This window comes from Colobus angolensis, unplaced genomic scaffold, assembly GCF_000951035.1.
Source record: "Colobus angolensis palliatus isolate OR3802 unplaced genomic scaffold, Cang.pa_1.0 Scaffold23, whole genome shotgun sequence".
Lineage (NCBI taxonomy): Eukaryota > Metazoa > Chordata > Mammalia > Primates > Cercopithecidae > Colobus > Colobus angolensis.
Genome location: NW_012115488.1, coordinates 9,393,834 through 9,414,302, shown reverse-complemented (window position 1 = coordinate 9,414,302; position 20,469 = coordinate 9,393,834). Strand labels below are relative to the sequence as shown.

At 35.8% G+C, this 20,469-nt stretch overlaps 1 protein-coding gene across 1 annotated transcript in view; it reads right to left on the bottom strand.

Moving 5' to 3' along the window:
• The window catches only part of ADGRV1 (adhesion G protein-coupled receptor V1), a 605,676-nt gene that overhangs the window by 418,018 nt on the left and 167,189 nt on the right, over window positions 1-20,469 (bottom strand). The window contains exons 46-50 of the mRNA XM_011944259.1: window positions 17,263-17,420; window positions 16,989-17,135; window positions 16,567-16,671; window positions 13,104-13,368; window positions 12,268-12,390 (exon numbers count right to left, since the gene is read on the bottom strand). Of these exons, the coding sequence (XP_011799649.1) occupies window positions 12,268-12,390; window positions 13,104-13,368; window positions 16,567-16,671; window positions 16,989-17,135; window positions 17,263-17,420 (798 nt within the window). The remainder of the gene's footprint in view (window positions 1-12,267; window positions 12,391-13,103; window positions 13,369-16,566; window positions 16,672-16,988; window positions 17,136-17,262; window positions 17,421-20,469) is intronic.

Genomic DNA, 20,469 nt, shown 5'->3' with positions numbered 1-20,469 from the left:
AACCTAAGTTTGTATGTCCTCATGGTCCTTGTCATATTCATTCTTCTTCTTCCATTTAAAGCATTCAGTCACCACCCAGTAATCTCTGTCAAGTCATTAACCAGAATAAATATGTGATCCTCGTAGTTATGGCTCCAATCTAATACTTTTAATAAAATATTTGACACATTCAAAATAAGAAAGCCCTTGAACATTATTTAATGCATAATTTCAGCTTTCAGGAGATCTATAATAAGCCATTCTAAATAATTACCTACAATCTTTTCATACTTCTACAGCCTCAAGTCACAGAAACAAAAGAAATAAAGAGACCTCACAATGGGTTCTTTAACAAGCCTCTGGCAGAATTTTTCGCAAATTCTTTTAGAAAGTATGCCTATTATATATTTTTTAAATCTTTAAAGAGAATTCTATAACTTTATTTAATGGTCCTTTCAGGCAGCACTCATCATCCTTAAAAACATTCATTAGGCAACTATTTTGAATAATAATAAGTGACTCAAAGAGACATAGTTAGTCCACTTGAATACTTGAGGAATAAGAAAAGCAAACATAATAAAGGCAAAAAACTAAAGGACAGGTAGACAAAAACTAAACAAATATATGATGAAAGACACATAATTTACTCAACAAATCACTTGTTGAATGAATGAAGTCACTCAAGTTGTATATCTTAGGATAATAACAGATTTATAACTAGCCAAAGTGTTGGCAATGTAAAGAGAAGTTATTTAAGGAACGAATGAGCAGAACAGAGACAGGCAGAGGACTCTAACAGCAAAGTAAAGATAGTATGGAGGCCAGGAAGTGATGTAACAGTCCAGGTAGGAAGTGGCTGGAGACTGGGAGAATGTGGTATGGGCATTCCACAGGGATGAGGAGGAAGGAGTAGAAAACATGGAAACAAAGTACAATGTGAGAAACAATCTATAAAAAGTGAGAGGTAAATAGAATGACATCACCAAGAAGGTGAAATAGGAATTCTCTGGCTCTACTGTTTTCTACAGAAATCCAGTTTGCAGCTATTCAGAGACAAGAATGCCTTGATGAATATCCCAGAACATGGGAGTGAGGATGAAACAACCCCTTGGACCACAAAGAACAGCTACGCTGGAAATGTAAGAGGAATAGTTTCTCTTTGACTATGTTGCCCCTCCCCCAAGCCAGCACAGTCTGGCACACAAGAGATTCCCCAGGAACTGTGGGTTTTTACAGAGGGAAGAGAGTTGAGTTGGAGGCAGACATTCAGCTTCCCCAACATTCTGGGCCCATTCACAGGTTAACACTCCCTTGTCTTGCCCCACTGGAAACACTGGCAGTATCAACAGTGTTTGATACTGTTGTACCTGAGGTCACTTACAAACAACTAACAGGTGTAGGGCTCACAGTGACGGACATGCAGATCTTGGCGGTGGCTCTGCCTTGTGGCCAGTGGAGGCACACTACCAGAAAGGATACCCAACAGCATTGCTCTGTATGAGGCACAGTTGACAGGCCTCCCAGGCCCAAATCCCTGGCCAGCCTCCACACCCAGCCTTTGTGCTCTCCTTAAAACTTCCCCAGGCCAGGAGATAGCAGCATGTTGATAAGTATCTGCTGAGTGAACATCTAGCTCCACCCAAGCCCAGTGATTGAGCTGCAACCCAACCAAGCTCTAGTGTACTCTTAAGTCCTTTCTCAGGCCAGAAGGCAGGGGTACATTTGTGATCATTCACAGAGGGAGCATCTGACACCACCTAGATGCAGCTACAGAGCTGTGACCTAACCAAGCCCTGGTGATCTCCTTCACAGCCACTTCCAGGCCAAGAAGCAAGGGCAGGTCAGCATTATCCACAAAGGGACTCTCTGACCCTTCCCAGACCTACTGATTATCCAAAGAGAGCATCTGACCCTACTCAGACCCAGTTGCACAGCTGTGACTTAGCCAAGCCCCAGTACTTTCCTTAACTTCACTCCAAGCTAGAAGTTAAAAGCAGGTCAGTGATTATCTGAATCTAGTCCTGCCCAGACTTAGCTAGTGAGCATCAATCCAACCAAATCCTGGGGTTCTCCTTAAGCCCTTGCCAGGCCAGGAGTCAAGTGCATGTATGTGAATGTCTTCTGAGGAGAGCATCTGACCCTGCTCAACTCCAGTAGCTAAACAGCTACTGAACCAAACCTCAGTGCTCTGCTTAAGGATAGACTAGTATGGGAGGCAAGCCCATGTCCATGCATATCTACGCAGCATAGTCTGTGGTTCTGCCTACCCCGAGTAGTTAAATAGCAATCTAAACACCTCGCCCAGTCTCCCAGCCAAGTAGGTGGCCCTGCCCAGATACAGATCCCAAACCACAGTACTGGCCAGCCAGGGAAGCCAATCTACAACACTGTCTGATCAGAGGCAATTACTAAGCCCAGGCAACAGCTCTGCCTTACTGAAGACCCCAACCAGAGATCTCACTGGATCTCAGAGCACAGCCAGCACTTCCATTTGATCCCAGGTTACAGGTAACAGCCCAGCCCAAGTACAAAACATGATAACAAAGTCTACTTGTCTGGGGTCACTACCAACTAACCCAACCAGAATCCCAAGCTAGACTAAATAGTGAAGTTCTATCACCACCACAGAACACTAGAAAAGCCTGAAAAGGGTGGCTGTTTCCTCACATGTGCAGATGCCAACACAGGATTTTTTAAAAATCAGGGAAATATGACACCACCAAAAGAAATTAATAAAGTTCCAATAATGAATCTTGAAAAAATGGAGATCTATAAAATGAATAATTAAAAAATTCAGAATAATTCTCTTAAAGAAGTTCAGGGAACTATAAGAAAATACGGACAAAAAAGTAAATGCAATTTGGAAAACAATTCATGAACAAAATAAGAAATCTGATCAAGAAATAAAAAGAAACAATAAAATCAGCAACACCAGAGATAAGGAATATAATGACTTTCTAAAAATTCAGTAGAAAATTTCAACAGCAGACTTGACCAAGCAGAAGAAAGAAAATCAGTGAATTAAAAGATAGGATACTTGAAGTTCTCCAGTTAAAGCAGCAAAAATAAAAAAGAATGAAAAAGAACAGAGAAGGCATATAGGAATTATGTGACACAATCAAGAGAACTAAACAGTACATAACAGGAGTTCCCAAAGAAGAGAAAGAAAAAATACCAAGAATCATTATTTTAAAAAATAATGGCTGAAAAATGCCTAAATCTAGGGAAAGACAACACTATCTAGAAATTGGAAGCTCAAAGTTCTCCAATCAAATTCAACTCAATGAACCATTCACCAAGACAAAAATCAAATGCAAAGAAAGAATACTGAAAGCAGCAAGAGATAGAAAATATAATCACATTCAAAGGAGTCTCAATATGGCTAATTAGCAGAAGTCTTGGCAGAAACCCTGCAGACCATGAGAGAGTAGAATAATAAACTCAAAGTAATGAAGGAGGGGAAAAAAAACTTCCACCAAGAATACTTTAGTCAGGAAAGTTGTCCTTCAGAAACAAGAAAAGAAATAAATTTTTCCCCGACAAAGGCTTAGAGAGTTTGTCACCACTAGGCCTGCTCTATAGAACTGCTAAAGGGAGTTCTTTAAGCTTAAATTAAAGTCTGATAACAACATAAAACATGTGAAAATTTAAAAAAAAACTGAATGGTATAATATAGTCATGTTCAGGATATTCTAATAATGTAAGGTGATTATATAAAGCAAATTTATCTCTAATAAGAGGTTTAAAAGACAAAACTATTAAAAATAACTGTGGCTATAATAAATTGTTAAGAAATACAAATTACAAAAAACATTCGGAGATCAAAATCAAAAAGTTTTAGGGGAGAGAACATAAAAATACAGTTTTTGTTTGCTATGAAGTTTTCATCAAATTTAAATAGCTGTTTTTGAGTACAAGATGTTTTATGTAAGCCTCATGGTAACCACAAAGCAGAAAACTACAGTGGAAGCAAAAACTATAAAAAGAAAGGATTCAAAGCAGACCCCCAGAGGAAACCATCAAGCCCCAAAGGAAAACAGCAAGAGAAGAAGAATGAAACAAAAGAGCTACAAAACAAACAGAAAACAAATAATGAAAGGGCAGTAGCAAGTCTGTTCCTATTAATAATTATCCTGAATGAAATGGATTAAGTTCATCAAAAGACACAGAATGGCTGAATGTATTTAAAAAAAAAAAAGATCCAACCATATGCTGCCTACAAGAGACTATTTACCAATAACGACACTTATAAAGTGAAAAAGAAGGAATCGGAAAAGGTATTCCTTGCAAATGTAAGTCAAAAGAGAAGAGTAGCTATCCTTATATCAGGTAAAATAGACTTTAAGCAAAAAACTATAAAAAGGGACAAAGAAGACCATTATATAAAAACAAAAGGGTAAATTCATCAAGAAGACATAACAATTATATATACACCCAACATTGGAGCACCTAAATAATAAAGCAATTATTAAATGATATGAAGGCAGATATAGACTGCAATACAATAATAGTAGGGGACCCCAGTACCCCACTTTCAACAATAAACTGACTATCTAGACAGCGCATCAATAAGAAAACACTGGACTTAAATTATACTGTAGACCAAATAGACCTAACAGACATATACAAAATCTTCTATCCAACAGCAATAGAATATACGTTCTTCTCAAAAAAACAGAACATGTTTCAGGATAGACTGTATGTTAGGCCACAAAACAAGTCTTAACAAATTTAACAGCACTGAAAGCATAGCAAGTATGTTTTCTGATCATAAGGGCATTAAGCTAGAAATCAATAACAGAAGAAATTTTGGGAAATTCAAAATATATAGAAATTAAATACACTCTGAACAACAAATGACTTGCAGAAGAAATAAAAAGATACCTTAAGACAAAAATAAAAATAATATACTAAAATGTATGGTATGCAGCAAAAACAGTCCAAAAAGGAAAATTTATAGCAATAAACACCTGTATTGAAAAAGAAATAAAATCTCAAATCAATGGTCTAATATTACAACTAAAGGAAATAGAAAAAGAACAAACTAAGCCCAAAGTTAACAGAAGGAAGCAAATAACAAAGAGCAAAAATAAAAGAAAGAAAGACTAGAAAAACAATAGAAAAAAAATAAAACTAAGAATTGTTTTTTTGAAAAGAAGAGGTTGACAAACCCTTAGCTACATCTACTAAGAAAAAAAGTGAAGATTCAAACAAAATCAGAAATAAAAGTGGAGACATTACAACAGATACCACAGAAACACTGAAATACAAAGGATCAAGAGAAACTACCACAGTTATGTGCCAAAAATTGGATAACCTTGAAAAAATGAATAAATGTCTAGACACATAGCACTTACTAAGACTGAATAATCATGAAGAGACAGAAAACCTAAGCAGCTCAATAATGAACAAGGAAATTAAACCAGTCATAAAAAGACTCATATCAAAGAAAGTCTCAGAACCTGATACCTTCATGGCTGAATTCTACTAAACATTTAAAGAACAAATACCAATCCTTCTTAAATTATTCCAAAAAACTGAAGAACAGAGGATAGTTCCAAACAGAGGAACAGAGGATATAAAGGCCAAAGACATTGTAAGAAAAATAATTACAGGCCAATATCTCTGATGAACATAGATGCAAAAATCCCTAGTAAGACAACAGCAAATTAAATTCAACAATGCAATAAAGGAATCATTAACCATGATCAAGTGGGATTTATTCTTGGAATTTATGGATAGTTCAATATATGCAGATCAATAAATGTGATTCACCACACTAAGAAAGTGAAGAATAAAAACCAAATAATCATCTAAATCGATGCAGAATAAGCATTTGAAAAAAATCAACATCCTTTCATGATAAAAGCTGTCAAAATAATAAGTATAGAGGAAATGCTCTTCAACACAATGAAAGTCACATATAACAAACAAGTAACCAACATTATCCACAATAGTGAAAAGTTGAAAAAGGTTTTCTCCAAGATCCTGGCCAAGACGAAGATGCCCACTATTGTCACTTCCTTTCAACATAGTTCTGAAAGTTCCAGCCAAAGCAATTAAGCGAGAGAAAGAAATAAGACATACCTAAACAGGAATGGAAGAAATTAAATTGTCTCTGCTTGCTGACAATATGTTTTATATTTGAAAACCCCAAAGCTTGCATTAAAACAAACTCTTAGAACTGATAACTGAAGTCAGTAAAGTTGCAGGATACAAAATCAACATACAAAAATCTGTAGCATTTCTATACACTAATAACTAGCTATCCAAAAAAGTTAAGAAACAATCCTATTTACAACAGCAATAAAAAATAAGATAAAATATTTTGCAGTAAATTTAACTAAGAAAATGAAAGACTCGTATACTGAAAACTGTACAACACCAATGAAAGAAATAGAAAAAAACACAAATAAAAAGATATCCCACATTCATGAACTGAATGAATGTTGTTAAAATGTCCATGCTCACCAAAGTGATCTACAGATTCAATACAGTCCTTATCAAAATTCCAGTATCATTTTTCCATTTTCACAGAAATAAAAAAAAATCTTTAAATTCTTATGAAACCACAAAAGACTCTGAATAGCCAAAACAATCTCAAACAAAAAGAACAAGGCTGGATGCATCACACTACCTGACTTCAAAATATAAAGCAATTATGATCAAAACATCATGGTACTGGCATAAAAACAGACTGACTGATCAAATGGGATAGGACAAAAAGCCCAGATATTAATTCACACATTTACAACCAATTGATTTTTGACAAAGGTGCCAAGAACACACAATGAAGAAAGAAAGTCTATTCAATAAATGGTGTTGAGAAAACTGGATATCCACATGTGAAAGAATGAAATTAGATCCATATTTCACACCAAATACATAAATCAACTCAAAATAAAGACATTAAGCTATAAACTACTCAATGAAAACAGGGGGAATATCTTCATGACATTAATTTGGGCAAGGATTTTTTTGATTCACTCCAGAAGTTCAGGCAACAAAAGCAAAAATAGACAAATGGGTTTGCATCAAACTAAAAAGCTTCTGCACAGCAAAGGAAACGATTCACAAAATGAAGGAACAACCCAAAGAATGGGAAAAAACATTTTAAAACCATACAGCTATCTGATAAATGGTTAATATAACTCAATAGCAAGGAAACAACCCAATTAAAAAATGTGCTAGGCAGGGCCCGGGGGCTCATGCCTGTAATCCTAGCACTTTGGGAGGCTGAGGCGGGTGGATCATGAGGTCAGGAGTTTGAGACCAGCTTGGCCAAGATGGTGAAATTAGCTGGGCATGGTGGTGGGTGCCTGTAATCCCAGCTACTCGGGAGGCTGAGGTAGGAGAATCACTTGAACCTGGGAGGTAGAGGTTGCAGTCAGCCAAGATTGCACCACTGCACTCTAGCCTGGGCAACAGACCAACTCTGTTTCAAAAACATAAAAATAAAAATAAAAATAAAATTGGCTAGTGTCTGAAAACACACTTCTCAAAAGATGTCTTATATGTGGCCAACAGGTTCATGAAAAAAATGCTGATCACTAATCATTAGGAAAATAAAAATTAAAACCAAAATAAGCTATCACCTCATACCTATTAGAATAAACCTTATAAAAAATAAGTGTTGAAGAAGAGAAAAGGAAATCCTTGCACATGCACTGTTGGTAGAAATGCAACTAGTAAGATGTCATAGAAAATGGTATGGAGGTTCCCCCAACAATGAAACAGAATGATCCAGCAATACCCGCTTCTGTCTGGGAATACATCAAAAGAAATTGAAATCAATATGTCAAAGGGATATCTGCACTCCCATGTTCATTATAGCACTATTCACAATAGTCAAAATGTGAACTCAACCTATATATCTATGAACAGATGAATGGATAAAGAAAATATGGTATATATACATGATGGAATACTATTCAACTTTAAAAGAACAAAATTCTGTCATTTGGGACAACATGGATGAATCTGGAAGACGTTATGCCAAGTAAATAAGCTAGGCACAGAAAGACAAATACTGCATGATCTCACTAGTTGTGTAATCTTTTAAACGTTGAATTCATAGCAAAGAGTACAACAATAGTCACCAGGGTAGGGAAGAGCAAAAGAATGGGAAGTTGGTGGTCAAAAGGTACAAAGTTTTGGCTAGACAGGAGGAATTTTTGAAATCTGCACACCAGGGTGACTATAATCAATAATAATGTATAGTATATTTCAAAATAACTTAACAGTACATTTCAACTGTACCATCACAAAAATGTTAAGTGATGGATATGTTATTTAGCTTGATTTAATATTCCACATTGCATACATTTATCAAAACATACTACACTTAATATATGTAATATAATTACAACTTATAAATTAAAAATAATACTAAATTAAAAGTTAGACATAAATAACCTATGATTCCTGGTCAGTAGTCGAGGTGACTGAAGGTTAACACTGCCTATATGTTAAATGCCTGATAAAGAAAGCAGTAGTCGGGCACCTAAGGGAAAAATTCCAAATACTGACTCCAGTATTTGTGCTAAATCCTCCAGTCTTCGCAATCAATATAATTTACTTTGTACCTTTTAACACTTGTGCGTTCAACTATCCCCACGCATGGATGTCTCCAAAATCCAAACCTTTAACTCCCAATTTCTTCCTGATTCTAGTTCCACATCTCTACTAGTCATCTACACATGCTTCTCTATTATCTCAAACTGGACACCTATAAACAAGTTCATAACATTTCTCACTACAGACATCTTCTGTGTCTTTTCCTAATTTAACACCATTATCCTTCCAATTGTCAAGGTATAATAACTTTTGCTCCCCACATTTGAACAGACATCAAGTGCTGTTGAATCTTCATTTCTAACTTCTCTTTCCCACAAGAATCTTCATTCCTAATTTCTCACCCCAGCTAAGGGCCCTCTTCAACTCTTGCCCAGGCAGTTGCAAGTTACTTTGTCCAGCATATTCTATACACCAAAGCTATGAGGAGTTGTAAAACATGCCTTTGATCATCATTCGCCGTTGAAAAGCCTTCAAGGATTTCTCTATCTCACTGTTAAGTGTGATCCAGGGATCTAAGAGACATTGAAACTCTTTTAGAGGATTTCAGAGGTCAAAACTATTTTCATAATAATATGAACATAATGCTGTTTTCATAATAATGCTATTTTTCTACTTTATTCTCATTCTTTCATGAGTGTATAGGACTTAGCAGAGGCTAAATGACTGATAATACTGCAGTAGACTGAATTCAGATGCAGACATGAGAACCCAGACTCAGACAAGTACTGCCTGATCGCACTTATATGTGGAAACTGAAAAAGTCAAACTCACAAAAGCAAATTGTAGAATTGTGCTTGCCAGGGGCCAGGGGTTGGGAGAAGTAGGGGATTTTGATTAAAGAGTACCAACTTTCAGTTATAAGATGGGCAATTTCTGTGGACCTAATCTACAGCATAATAACTACAGTTAACAATAATGTACTGTGTACTTGAAATTTGCTAAGAGACTAGATCGTAAGTGTTTTCTTTTAAAAAAAGGTAAATATGTGAGGTAATGGATGGGTTAATTAGCTCAATTGAGGAAATATATATCACTATATGTATATCAAAATATCACATTGTATATCTTAAATATATGCAATGTTTATTTGTCAATCAAGCCTTAATAAAGCTGGAAAAAAAGTTAATTAAGAGAATCAGTTGGGCACAGTGTCTCACGCCTGTAATCCCAGCACTTTGAGGCAGGAGGATTTCTTGAAGTCAGGAGCTCAAGACCAGCCTGGGCAACATAAAGAAACTCCATTTTTACAAAAAAAAATTTTTTTTTTAATTATGTGGGCATGATGGAGCATGCCTGTAGTCCTAGCTATTCAGGAGGCTGAGGCAGAAATATGGCTTGAACTCCTGTGTTCAAGGATGCAGTAAGCTATGACTGCACCACTACATTACAGCCTGGCAAATGAGCAAAATGCTGTCTCTTTAAAAAATTAATTAAATACATAAATAAAAAGTAGAATATACATACCATGTATTAAACCAGCCATTAAAGATTTTCAAAAATTAAAATACAACCAATGCCATTCTTCTCATAAAAGTGTTCATTTTAGAAAATACGTCTTTTAAAAATAACATGTTACATTTACACATAATGAGTATATTGTTGTCACTTTAAAATAAATGACTTTAAAATTTCTCAGTTTTAATCTCTTATACAATAAATATGAATAGATTCTAAGACCAAAATGTGTGAAAACTGCTGGATGATTTGAGGCATAGGCATACCATGTGCCTGCCATTCCAGGCCATTTTCTCTAGATTCCAGTGTTGTATCTCCAACCTCAGCACCACGACATTCTGGTCAAATCCTCTGTCCCTGGCACTTTCGCCTACCAATGGTTCCCTCAATGCTACAAACACTTCTGCCTTTATCCTTTGCTCACACCTTTCCCTCTGCCCAAAGTGCGTCCTGCCAGTCCACCTAGACACAGCTCAAGCTCTCTCTCATCTCTCTTAATCACTCCAATTCTACCTCTCACAGAGCAAATGGTATTGGTTGTTGAAATGGTTTGGTTCTGTGTCCCAACCCAAATCTCATGTCAAATTATAATTCCCAGTGTTGGAGGAGGGACCTGATGGCAGGTGACTGGATCATAGAGGCGGATTTCCCCCTTGCTGTTCTTGTGATAGTAGGGGAGTTCTCCCAAGATCTAGTTGTTTAAAAGTGTGCAGCACTCCCCCTTCACTCTCTTTCCCTCCACCATGTAAAGAAGGTGCTTGCTTCCCCTTTACCCTTCTGCCATGATTGTAAGCTTCCTGAGGCCTCCCAAAGCATGCTTTCTGTACAGCCTGTAGAACTGTGAGTCATTTAAACCTTTTTTCTTCATAAATTACGCAGTTTCAGATAGTTTTTTTTAAAGCAGTGTGAGAATGGACTAATACAGTCGTATACCTTGAATTAGTATCTTAATATTTTTTCCTGCTTCTCCAACCATACATTAAGGCTTTTAAGTAGAGGAATTCTTCATAGCGTTGTAACATTGACTTACATATAATATCAAATTAATAACTGTGTGCCATTTAATTTATACAGAATTGCCATATCTCAATTTAAAAACAGGACTGTGATTCATCCAGAGTCACCTGTGGAGTCACTCAGGCTTCGCTCACAAATTCTCTAAAGACCTTGACAGGAGACATGATAACTCACTGTCTGTGTCTGCTTCCTATGCTATGAACACCCACCCCATGAGCCAGCTTTATAAGCTCACCATGCCAGCTGGCCTCAGCTTCATCTCCTTATTATCACTGACCCACCCAAGGGATTCCTTGCCAACCCTAAAATAATCCTACAACCTGCAGACAGCAGCAATAATACCTTGGGTTCTCTCCAATTGACTTTGTTTCTGAAACCACAGTAATTAAAAATATTGCTTATGTTTCTGATGTGTGGATTAAAGTACAGAAGACCAAGAAAGGATTTCAGACTGTGGAGGAGGTTGGGAGAGTTAATGAAAATGGAAGAATTCTCATAGTCATTCTCCAACTTAAAAAAAAATTCTTAAATGCAAATACTTGCTATTGCCATACACATACTTTCATATTTTAAAAATACATATTTAATGTCAATGTCCCTTTTCATGTTTCTCTAGACAAAAGAAATATATTATTTTTATTATTCACTAATATTTTCCTCCATATTTTATTTATTCTGATTATTCTCAAGCCAATGCCCATTTTGAAAGTATTAATCTGCAAAAGGAGAACTGAAATTCAAAAGAATTTCAAAAAATTCTAGGATTTCTGGAAGGAGTTTTGTAAAGATCTTGATGTTATATTCCCATTAAAATACCCAGTGTCAGCCGGGCACGGTGGCTCATGCCTGTAATCTCAGCGCTTTGGAAGGCCAAGGTGGGCAGATCACGAGGTGTGGAGATCGAGACCATCTTGGCTAACAGGGTGAAACCCCGTCTCTACTAAAAATACAAAAAAAGTAGCCAGGCATGGTGGTGGGCACCTGTAGTCCCAGCTACTCAGGAGGCTGAGGCAGGAGAATGGCGTGAACCTGGGAGGTGGAGCTTGCAGTGAGCAGAGACTGCCCAGCTGCACTCCAGCCTGGATGACAGAGTGAGACTCTGTCTCAAAAAAACAAACAAACAAACAAACAAAAACCCAGTGTCTGGCAATGTGACACTAAATCTAAATCAATGAGATTAAAATCATTCTGGCTTTCCATACTACCTTTAGAACTGGTAAGCAGTTGAAAAGTCCTTACCTATTCCTGAGGCTGGTGTGAAGGAGTGGATTCTGTTAACAGCAGCAAAATCTAGGGACTGAAAATACCTGAAGGAAGACTGCCCCATCTCCCAGACGAAAATATCAGTTGAATTCTGATCTCCTACAATAATGAAATAAAAGTCAAATCTTAATGCAAAAGTTACAGAAAAAAATGACAAAATTACATAATAAAACTACAATAAAAATAAGAATAAACAAATTTCCTCAGAATCCATTTAGTTTAATAAAAATACAAGTTAATAGGAAGTACTTCAAAAGCCTTTTTGCATTTACTGCATGACACAAATACATTATTAGTCATTAACCATGATATAATGTTAAAGAAAGAACAAGGACAATTTTATTTTATTTTTTTTTAGGAATGCTGCAATTTTACCTATGAAAGTTCTACTCAGTAGCAAAAAGTAAATTTTCCTTCCAAGAATATTCTGAAAGAGTATTATAAAAAGTTCTGAACATTATTTATTAATACTATGAATTATTCATGGCATCTCAAGTAAATATACATAAAAAGTTACTTGTTTGCATCCTGGATATAAAATAGTCATGTATCTTACTTTACCTATCTACTTCCAATTTTGTTTTAATATAACTTTAAGGTGGTAGTCAGAACACCACAAGATTAGGGGCATACTGCCTAAATATTTCTCAAAAATCCATTTACAGCTAACAATTAATACTTATCATCTATCAATAAACATATGGATTAGTAAAAAATTATTACAAGAGCATTTTCATATAAAATATACCATATGAATGCTAGATGAGCTCAATAATAACTATATATACATTACAAATACTTTATCTTCTCACCTAGAAAGACATTTTTGGCAAATATTAAGTAAATATCACTGGCTGAAGACAAAGCCTCAACTTGTGTTGTTCCACTGACAGGCACCTCTTGAAAGTTAATAAACCCAATGCCAGACCATCTGAATAAAACGGAGTTCAGCCTGGCATTAGCCTGGGAAATGGCTAAGAACACAGAGCCTCCCTTGTTGAACAAGGCCATGGTCAGCACACCTCGGACAGGGAGTTTTTGATGCAACACGAAGCTTCCTCCATTCCACCTGAAGACCTGAAGGAAATGTTGAAATACAAAACCCTTTATGACTAGGAATTTAGCACTTGCAAGAATGTAATCAATATCATATGTTTACTCTCTTGGATCCTTTTATTTGGTTAAAAAGATACCTTTATAAAAAAAGAAAGCACTAAAACTGATGCTCCCTCGCTGCTCTCTCCCTTATCTAATCTGTGTGAGTGTGCACATCTATGTCTATGCACATGAGTACACACGACAAACACACACACACACACACACATAAAGTGAATGAAAGAGAAGTTATTTGAAAAGAAATCAGTATCAAATGTACATCTGGGTAAGTAAGGGTTGGTAACAGCAGGGAAAGGGAAAGCTAAAACCAGGAAATAAACTAAATATGAAAAATTTAGAAATGAATAAGAAACATTCTAATGCTGCAATATTATTATCAATTGCTTGAGCAATAGAATACAGAGAAACACCTAAATCCTTTTTGTCCCCATGGTGGCAGTCAATGCACACAAGGTTTCAGGGTAAGTGTTTATAAATGCAAAATTAAAATTCAGACCCTACCTGAAAGCAAGCTGGTCAATGTCACAGAAAATTATACTTATTCAGTCAACAATTAGGAACTTTTAAGCCACAGACATTATGCTAGGAACTATGGATACAGCGGCCTTTCCCTTTACGGATCTTATTAACTATTAGGAAAAGGTAAACAAGAAACATATCAAAAATTAAATAAATGTCTGAGTATAAAATGGGTCAAGTACTGAAGATGACAATTAGGATGGTCTGATAGAGAATTATGAAGGTATTAGGGAAATCAAGTTAGAAGGAATGACATGACAAAGTTCTTAAGACAGAAAAAGTTTGTCATTATCTGAATAAAGACAGGAAGGAATTTGATAGTGCTGGGAGATTTATGAGAGTTAAGGCTGGAGACGTAAGATCATGAAGAACCTCCCATTAGGGTGGCCATAAAATTTATCATCTAAACAGGGATCCTTTAAAGAGTGAAAGGGGCAATAACAATATCAGAACAACAGGCATAATCCAGTACTTTCCAAGGCAAATCCGGAAATGTAGCTATCCTATGTTAAGCCCATATTAAATAATTTCAAATTTATTCTAAGTATAATTGCAAATCATTGAGTGGCTTTAAAATCAGAAATAACATTAGTCAATTAATATTTTCAAAAAATGCCTCCAGTTACTCAATGGAGAATGGATCTGAGGAGGTCAAGGAAGTTCAGAGAACAGCTAGGAGGATACTATAATGGTGTGGAAGAGAAATAATGGGGACCTGAAGTAGGGAGGAGTAGAGACAAAATGTCTTCACTTATAAACACATATAATCAAAAATACTTAATGATAAACTCGATGTGAAAGAATAAGAAGGAGTAAGTTCAAGACCAACCCGAGAAACATGGTGAAACTCCATCTCTACAAAATATAAAAAATCAGTCAGGTGTGGTGACACACACCTGTTGACCCAGTCACCTGGGAGGCTAAGGTAGGAGGATCACCAGAGCCCAGGAGGTCAAGGCTGTAGTGATCTGTCATGTCACTGCACTGGAGCCTGGGCCACAGAGCCAGACCCTGCCCACCTGTCCGCAAAAAAAAAAAAAAAAAAAAAAAAAGAGTAATCAAGGAAGAAATATCCCAGGATTCTGTCCTAAGCAACTGAGTTTGTGGGGTTGCTACTTCCTGAGATGAAAGCTAGCACTGAAGTAACGAGTTTCATAGTGAAAATCAAAGGTCAGTTTGGGATATGTTAAATATTATGTACCAAAAATATATTTAAGTGAACATGTCAATAGGTAGGTAGGTATGTAGGCCTGAAATACAGGGGAAAGGCTACAGATATAATTTAAAAGACACTAGCCTATTGCTGATATTTAAAACCATAGGATTGATAAAAGTATCCAAGAGAGTGAAGAGAAAGAAAAAAGAAATCTGAACTATAAGTGAATCTTTCTGGAAAACTCCAAGACATCTAAGTTTACAAAAGGGAAGAGGAACTGGGAATGGGGAATGAGAAGGATCACACAAACACACACACACACACGCACACACACACACACACATATACCCACATACATACACAGACATCTAAGTTTACAAAAGGGAAGAGGAACTGGGAATGGGGAATGAGAAGGATCACACAAACACACACACACACACACACACACACACACACACACATATACCCACATACATACACAGAGAGAGAGAGAGAAAGGGAAAAGGAAAATCTGTGTAGTGTCTTAGAAAGCAAGATAAGATTTATATTGAGGATGAGGTGACTGTCACATGCTGGTGGAATGTATAATGATTACGCAGAAAAACACCCACTGGAATTGGCAACCCAGTTGTCATCGGTGAGCATGGGGAAGTAAAGACAAAACAAATAGATAATTCTTTCAGGATGTCTTACTATAGAGGGGAGAAAGGAAATGAAACAAAAATTAGAAGGGAATGAGATCGGGGAGGAATTTCTTTTTAAGCTGGGTGAAGCTAGAACATTTACGCTGACTGTAGTAACCAAATAGAGAGAGAGAGACGCCAGAGATGAAGGGAATAGCTAACCTTTTGAGGGCAAGATGGGCACCTATGTGAGAGGGCTGGCTTTTTAGAAGGGATACTTTCTCTGTCATAGCAGGAATGAGGAATAAGATTGGGTTTCAAGTGGGTTTTTGAATTTGGTGTTGGGAAAATGAGTAATACCCCTTTTGGTAGCTTTCATTTCAACAAGGGAATTAGCTGAAAATGGAAATGTGAAGCATGTATGGAAGTTTAAGAAGTCACAAAAGTTATCAAATAAGCATTACTAGGATTACAAGATCTAGTTTACTAAAGAAATGTGGGATTTCTGAGGTGATACTGAATACCTGTGTGGCAATGCTAACCATGAACTTTTAGTGATACTCTCTATCTGGCTGTGTGATTTTTCTCCACAATGTTTTGCATTCAGTTAAATTCTAATTAAATGTTCATATTTATTATTACATTATCCTTGGCTCTTGAAGACAATAATATTTTATGACTCTGGTGTTTAAAAATTAACTTTTAACTAACCAGTCTTTACATTCTACTTTACTACAATCAAATTATGGTTTTTCTTTTATACTAAACTGGCAAACCATACCTTTGGTAAATTTCAATTATAATGTTAAAAAGAAAAGCAAAACAAACAAAAAGAACCACTTCATTTTAAAAGAATCAAACCTGAGTTAATTCGGAATCATCTCTTTGACTTGCAATGATTAAATAATCTTGGCTGTCTGAAGTAAAATATCTTACTTGAGAACTTTCCAGAATAATTGTTTGTACCTGCAAGGACAGAGTGGGAATGAAAACTTAAAGGAGACTTGAACTAAGAAAGCCACCGAACACACTAATAGCATGAGTTACTATATGAAGTGCAAGACTTAAAAAATTTTAATCCCAAGTTAGGCATACCTAAGTGTCATTTTAAAAAGACAAAAATATTCCCGGATTAAGATACTTTGCTAAAATGTGTATCAACTCACAAAAAGTCTTTTTTCACATTAACATAGAACATACATTATCTTACAATCTGAACAATCTTACAAATCTTAATTACTTTTAAAGAAAGCAATCTATTTAAAAATGAAACTTTTTTTTACCAGGAATAATTTAAATCCAGATGTGAATGTATACACACTATTAAGAGAAGGCTTTTCTTCATTTCTTTCTTCATGAGTAATTACAAAGTAGGGAGAAAAACCGATATTAAAGGTCTCACAAGTTTTAGGATTTTCTATATTTAAATCCTAGAAAATGAGAAATAAGAATACAGTTATTCATGATACATCTAAAATTTAATACAGTTATTCATGATACATCTAAAATTTATCTGCACATTTTATTTTTGTATTATAAAAAAATACTGATGTTTACCTCAACTGGAATAAAAATCCCCTGCCATCGGTAAAGAGTAACAGATGATTTTCTTAACATTATACCATATATTAAATTTTCCAAAGTAAAGAAACACCAGCCAGAAGCTGATTCAGCCAAAAAACTTTGAAATACGGAAAACACAACATCCGTTCCCCCTGAAAAACACAAATCATAATTTACTATTTTATTACTCCTTCAAAAACTTATCTATTCTAATTTATTGTTTAAACAATGAGACTACTGCATTTGTGACTACAAATGAAGATCCTTTCATGACGCATGTGTGTATGAGTGTGAAAAGACAAGACACAAGCGAGAAAACTTTACAATAACAACAAATAATTTTGTACTACAAATAAGAATTTTTTAAAAAATCTAATTTAAAAACCAAGAATTTTTTTTTAATGTTCTGCTTTATACCTACACACACTTTTCCAAGGTGTATTTAGAAATAAATACTAAATGTGGCTGGGCATGGTGGCTCACGCATGTAATCCCAGAATTTTGGGAGGCCAAGGTAGGTGGATCACTTGAGGTCAGGAGTTTGAGGCCAGCCTGGTCAACATGGTGAAACCAGTCTCTACTAAAAATACAAAAATCAGCTGGGTGTGGTGGTGTATGTCTGTAACGCCAGCTATTCGGATGGCTGAGGCACGCAAATTGCTTGAACCCAGGAGGCGGAGGTGGTAGTGAGCCGAGATAGTGCCACTGCACTCCAGCCAGGGACAGACCCTGGCTCAAAAACTAACTAAATAAATACTAAATGTATATTTTAAAGGGAAATATACAGAACATGATTTTTATTAACTTCGGTAAAGTTGATAAAAATATAACTGAGAAATTTTACAATAATAAATACCCTTTACAGAAGCATGATAAATATTTGGTTTAAAAAATTTATGCTATTAATTTGAAATTATGCCCATCTAAGTTTTCACTTTACATTTTATCTATTTTAAGAATGTCAAGCAGACTCACATATTTCAAATGGCTGTCAAGGTTTTATCAAACTGCTACAACTGGTATATGTTTTAAAATTCTGTACTACAAAAAAAAAAAAAAAAAAAACGGACAAAAAATATAAAAATCCCCTAACTATTGAAGGTCTTGATCTCCTGACCTCGTGATCCGCCCGTCTCGGCCTCCCAAAGTGCTGGGATTACAGGCTTGAGCCACCGCGCCCGGCCGAAGAGTAAAATTTTTTAAAAAATGTATAATCTCTTAACATGGCTGCTTCCCTCCAAAACATTAAGTTCTTTTTAAATTTTGGTTAGTGGTGTGAACATGATGCAGCAAGAACAACTATCAAGGTTGAAACCTGGGCTCCCTATAAATGATTGATCATTTTTAGATTACCAATTCAAAAGAATTTGTCAATGCCTTACATGTAATATCCAATAGCAATTTCCTTTTCTAAAAAATCCAGCATTTTAAATTCTCATGTTGCTCCCTTTTAAAGGTATACTGCAGATTTTTCATTTACAGTCCCAAATGGTCCCGACATATGAACAAATCCTTCTCTACAGTAACTCAAGATGACCACAAATGAAGAATAAGCAATGACTGCTAATGATTAAGAATCTCCAACACATGCTCTCATGAGCACTTCCAAAAAAATGCATGCAAAGTCCAAGCAGTAATGGAGAAAACTAAATTAGAAACCACAATCTTTCATTTTTGGATCCCATCTCTACTTGTCTTCTACATAACCATACCACTATTAATTATCTCCTTTTTCTTCTAAATATTTAATATTTCTGTACCTTTTCCATCCAACCTACACATGCTTGGGTCTCTCCAAACTAAACATGCAAAAAACCTTCTGAATCCTACACCCCACCACTACCACCTTCTCCAGGTTCTATCTTCCCAGTCAAACTTCTTGAAATGGTTGCATATAGCTGAGGTCTCTCTTCTTTCACCTCTATTCAAAATGGTATTCAGTCTCTGTCTTTCCATACAAATAGCCCTTTCTATGGTCTAATGCCTTCTATGTTGCTAACTATAATAGTTATTTTTCAGGTTCTCATTTTACTGGACTTCTCACCAGGGGTTGACACCGTTTACTTCTTCCTCCATTTTAAAGCACTCTTCTGCTGGTATCTGCCATCCTGTTTTTTCCTAAGTTTCTTACCAGGTTCTCTAAGTCTCCTTTGCTAGGCCATCATCCCATATCCTCAGCCATTCACCTCGAACCTTCTTATAGTTCGGTCTATAGCATCCTCTTCCCTTCTCCATCTTCAGCCTTTCTTTTCAGATTATTACATCAATTTCCATGACTTCAAATACAATATATATAGCTAAAGTTCCCAGGTTTATCTCTCCAGCAGAGACTTTCTTTTGAGTCTAGAGAAATTTATTCTCAAAAGTAACTCAAATTCAAAATGTGTTAAACCACATTTATTTTACTTCCCTTACCAAAATTCAACTATTCTTTTTTTTGGAATTCCATCTTAGTGAATAGCATGAACTCCTTCTCCCATCCAACTGCACAAGCTAGAAACCTGAGTCATCTCTGGTACTTCCCCCTCATATTCAACACCTAGTCTAAGCTACCATCATCTTGCCTCCCTGTATCTTCACTTTTCTTCTGTGCCAACCCATTATTTACATGGCACTGTGAATAATATCTTCAAAATCCAAATATGATTATACCATACCATATTACATATGGTAACTGTCCTCCATTCCTAAACCACTCAAAGCCTCTCCATTAACACTATTATAAAGACTGGCAACTATAAAATATTCCTTAAGGTCTTGAATGATCCGGTCTTGTCCAACTATCCAAGATCAACATTCCTCCTTACTTCTGTACCTAATATCCACCCAAGTTCTTCGCTTATGTGTGTTTTTTATGCCTCAGTTTTCTGCCTTCACAGCTTCTCACTCTCACCTCCATGTTCTTCCAACCCAGTCCTTTGCATAATCAATTCTACTTATTATTCAGTCTTAGTTCAAAGATCAATACCCCTTGAAAGCATTCCCCTATATTCTTTCAATGCTTAGAACTTTTCCTTTGAAGCACTTATTAAAGTTTAAAGTATACATTGATTTTTACTTATTTGATTCATTTCTGTCACCCCCTAAATTCTAAGATCCATGAGTTCAGTGCCATGCCTGGCATGTGACAGGCACCCAATACATACTTTACTTCATTTTATTTATTTATTTATTTTTATTTTATTTTATTTTATTTTATTT